We start from the raw sequence: 4,605 nt of genomic DNA, 5'->3' as shown, positions 1-4,605 counted from the left end.
ATTCTCGAAGCTGTGAAAAATGCTCAATCTTTAAATTCAAGCATCATTCGTAAACGTCACGGTATTATCGCTGAGATGGAAACAATGTTAAAATTATGGCGTAATAATCAAGTAAATGTGAAAAATTGTAAAATAATATAGGCCTAATTTGTTATACATATGTATTATCTAAGATTTTATTAAACATTTTTTTCTAAATTATTGTTTTCTTTAGTCTCCGGCCCCAATTAAAAAGTATTTGTATGTATTTATATGGGAAATTATACCCCGACTTACGCGGTTACCGCTCGGTCCCACCTATCGCGTAAGTTCGGGGTATTACTGTATTATAAATTTTAAACTTTCAAGTAGATGATGATAATAATAATAACAAATTACTCTCCTTACTCTAGTTTAAAAATTTGAATAAGCATTTCTAACAAGTTATGAGGATTTCTCCAAAAATACTGCTTACAATTTATTTCCTGATAGGGAAAACCGTATAAATGATAATACCAGGAGAATATTTAATGCTTCTTATTTATTCATTGATAGTTTAATTTCTGTCCATCAGATGATGCTAAAATAGTTATTGAAATGGCAGGTGATATTGACACATATTGAAACACATTGTGTGATTCAGTTCCTGAATAATTTCACTACTTGTTCTCACTATCCAATATCATCATCTTCCATTTCAATAACTGANTATTAAATTTACAAAGAAATGGCATCTAATGCCTACCTTTAGGCAAAATTACTTAGTATTTATGTATTAATAATAGCAGGAATATAGCCCAATGTAATCTGGCAATTGTTTGGCTTCAATACGACTATCAGGCTTACAGATGTTTATATTTGGCTATTGCACCCAATACCACTAAGTAACACTTACTGGTACCTGAACAGACCTCAATAGACTTCAACAGAATAAATGCTAGTTATTTAAATCTGAATTATGAAATTATAAATTTTAAGTCTATTTCTAAGAAAATATTTTGGCACTGCTCTTTTTGGTTAATATAGATGTGTACAGAATGTAATATTATGATGATGATAATTAATCAATTATGTTAAAAGTATTATATTACTTTGATAAAATTTTGAGTTTTCACATCCTGTTAATTTAATAAATTTTTAAATAAAAATGATCAAACTATATTTGAAAATTTCCTTACCATATTCAATTCCATCATATCTAGCAAAATTTGAAGCAACTTCACAAGAATTAAGAATAGAATAACAAACAATAGAATACTGAGTATGTGGCAAAGAAACTGATGAAACTATTGCTCCATTTTTTTCAAATAAATCAGCAATTCTTGTCCACATTTCAACAACTTCATTAGATAAACCAAAACAATGATATTCCTGCATATAAAAAATAAAAAAATACAATTAAATAATATATAACATTTTTCTTATTACAATCACTTAATTTATCTTTTTAATGATTTTCGTATGATAATGTCATCATTCACTAATTTTATTAAAAATTAATTTCTTTTTTAATAAATTCATATTGTTTAAATATTAAGATACTAGTGAGTAAGCCTGGTGTTGCCTGGGCAAAAAATAAGTACTGTACAAACATTAAGATTATTAGATTAAATATTTCGTACTTTAACCCTTCTATTATATTATATTATAGTATTTAATTTATATAATTACAAACTTTATCTTATGCAAGGGTTTATCACACCAAGCAACCAATCTAACACATTTTAAAAATTCTTTAAATTGTGTACAGTAGATGAAAAAAATTTTAGATTGTTAGATTGGTCACTTGGTGGGATAAACCCTTACATAAGATAACCTTGTAGTTATATAAATCAAATACTATGATATAACAAATATTAAAACAAAAATGTATAAACAGTTTGGTTATTTTAGCTTACCATTTTCATGTTTATCATGATAATCGAATGATACGGCACAATTTCATTGGTCAAATAGACACCAATTAAAAATATATCTTAAAAATGTAAGATATTGTACGTAGGCTGTCTTTTTCAACTTCTGATGGTCCATAAAACAAAGACAAGTGTAAATAACAAAATGAATTTATTGCCAAAAGTTAAGTACAAACATGGTTACTTTTTGACATAATTACCATGAANCCAATTAAAAATATATCTTAAAAATGTAAGATATTGTATGTAGGCTGTCTTTTTCAACTTCTAATGGTCCATAAAACAAAGACAAGTGTAAATAACAAAATGAATTTATTGCCAAAAGTTAAGTACAAACATGGTTACTTTTTGACATAATTACCATGAAGATTGAGACATTTGTCTATCTGTGTACAAGCTTTCAAATCTCCTGTTCATAGAATGTTGCCGCCAGTGACTTGAGATGGGCCTTAATGTTGTTTTGAAACTCATCTTTAGTCTCGAACCTCTGCCCTCCAAACCACATTTTTAGTTCAGGAAAAAGGTGGAAGTCATTTGGTGCTAAATCGGGGCTATACGCTGGATGTTTAAAAAGTTCCAAGCTTGGTGGAAGTGTGAAAGGTGACAGTCTTCAAACCTTTAATGTGTGAAGACTTCCACCTTTTTCCTGAACTAAAAACTTGGCTAGCAGGGTAGCGGTTTTAGACTAATGACTATCTTCAAAACAACGTTAAGGCCCATGTAAATCACTGGCAGCAACATTCTATGACGCTTGTACACAGATAGACAAATGTCTCAATCTTCATGGTAATTATGTCAAAAAGTAACCATGTTTGTACCTAACTTTTGGCAATAAATTCATTTTGTTATTTACACTTGTCTTTGTTTTATGGACCATCAGAAGTAAAAAAAAAAAAAAAAACATCCTTGTATTTTTTTCTAATGTCAGCACTAACAACTGTTTCATTTGTAACCAAATGGTGATCTGCCAACTAATCAAATTTCACAAAAAATGGACCAAATATTTAAACTCAGCACTCTTAAAAACCACTTAAATCATATTCTGTGCAGTCTGGTAACTTGCATTATGTAATGTTCCTATTTGAATGCCACCATACTATGGGTCTGATAGGAAGAAAGAACTGCTGCAAATGGAAGTTAAAGTTAATTCGACCAAAAGTAGTAGTTGACCTCCTCCTAGGAGAAAAGATGATCAACAACTACTAATTAATGCTGATCTACTATTAATATTTGAAAAATGATCCATGTTGGATAGATTATGATGGCCCCACATGTGATCGAAGTTGCTAACCTTAACATCCAAAAGACTTGATATAAGATTTGTTTAATTATAAAAAAAATCTTGTAAAATGTGAGAATAGTTGCTTTTATGTAATCCTGTAAAATCTGGTGAAACTGGTTGAAAAAGTAAAGCTCAGAAAAAACATCTAAATAAAGGAAAGTTTTGAAAGTTGTGGCATAAGCATACTGGAAGCAGATTTGACAGTAAGACTCAACATGTGAATAAAAGTGCACATTACACAGACTACAACTACAGAAAATTTTGAATAAAGCAATGTCACCATGATAATAAATAGAAAAAATAAACATCAATATAGAAAAAGATTTTGAGCTCTACTTTGTGCCTTAAAATCATTGCATGTACTATATATTAATTTGACTGAACATTAGAACATCTTAAGCAGTATCAATGAAGGAAGTTTGTGCAATGGGTTAATAAGTTACTAAGGGGAGAGGAAATCAGGAGAGGGGCAGGATGTCCAAGTTTCCTGGTAGTTAAGCATATCCTCATAAATATCGTGTTTATAGAAAAATTATTAGAATTGGTTTGGTTTATTTGGTTACGGCAATGCAATCTGCCAAGGAGGATGCATCCTGGGAAGACTTCTATGTAAAGCTGGATCCTATTTAGATGTTATTAATGCAAAGAAAACTCCACATGGCCAGTCCATTGACCATGCGTGAATCCACGATCAACTACTAGTGTTCAGTGGTTTTTATTGACTTGGTTACTGAAGGGTACTTATTGAGCTGCAATTTGAAAAAACTGTAGACCTATAAATTTCCACAGTCATTTGTCCATTTCTGTCCATCCTTAATCTCAAGAATGCAGTTAGATACATAAAAGTCGAAACCAGACATGAAAGAGGACCAGATTAACTATATATGAACTTCCAATTTGTACCACAAGTCATGTATTTCAATTCAAAAATTTTCCCTGAATGGAGTTAGATACATAACCAGCACAACTCTATTGCTAACAGGAAAAGTGTGATATATAGGGCAAAACTACTACACTCCACGCAGGAAGTGCTATGTGCTACCTGTTGCAGTAATGGCACATCTATTTCACACTATATCATTGTTGCAGTAATTCAGTAAATATAATATATATTTTTTAAAATTATACCTTTTTTTGTAAGAATTATATTTAGTTAATTATTTTGTTAAATTTTTTCCAATAGATGGCAACATGTAAAGCCAGCAATCAAATGTAGACAGAAATTAATTGATATATAGAAATCCATTCAATAATTTGGGGTGAGATGTACAGTACAACATGATGTAAGTTTGAAGTATTTCAATGTAACTGCTGAGTTTCGTAGCAATCAGTCAAACAGCAAAGGTGTCAATAGCAAACAAACAAACATCTTCATTTATATTAATTATATTATGTATATATATATATTTATATATAGATTAAAATCAAATC

The 4,605-nt window shown here is 30.0% G+C and overlaps 1 protein-coding gene across 1 annotated transcript in view; it reads right to left on the bottom strand.

Annotated features, from left to right (window-relative positions):
- Positions 1 to 1,350, bottom strand: part of LOC111616371 (glutamyl-tRNA(Gln) amidotransferase subunit A, mitochondrial-like) — a gene marked incomplete at its 5' end in the record, with an annotated part of 9,047 nt that extends 7,697 nt beyond the window's left edge. Inside the window, one exon of the mRNA XM_023357782.1 lies at positions 1,228 to 1,350. Coding sequence (XP_023213550.1) covers positions 1,228 to 1,350 — 123 coding nt within the window. The remainder of the gene's footprint in view (positions 1 to 1,227) is intronic.
- Between the last annotated feature and the right edge of the window lie 3,255 nt (positions 1,351 to 4,605).

The sequence above is a fragment of the Centruroides sculpturatus genome, unplaced genomic scaffold (assembly GCF_000671375.1).
Source record: "Centruroides sculpturatus isolate CEXI.00-Female unplaced genomic scaffold, Cexi_2.0 scaffold3015, whole genome shotgun sequence".
Taxonomy (NCBI): Eukaryota; Metazoa; Arthropoda; class Arachnida; order Scorpiones; family Buthidae; genus Centruroides; species Centruroides sculpturatus.
Note: the sequence above shows the minus strand (reverse complement) of the source record. Positions and strands in the feature narration are given on the sequence as shown.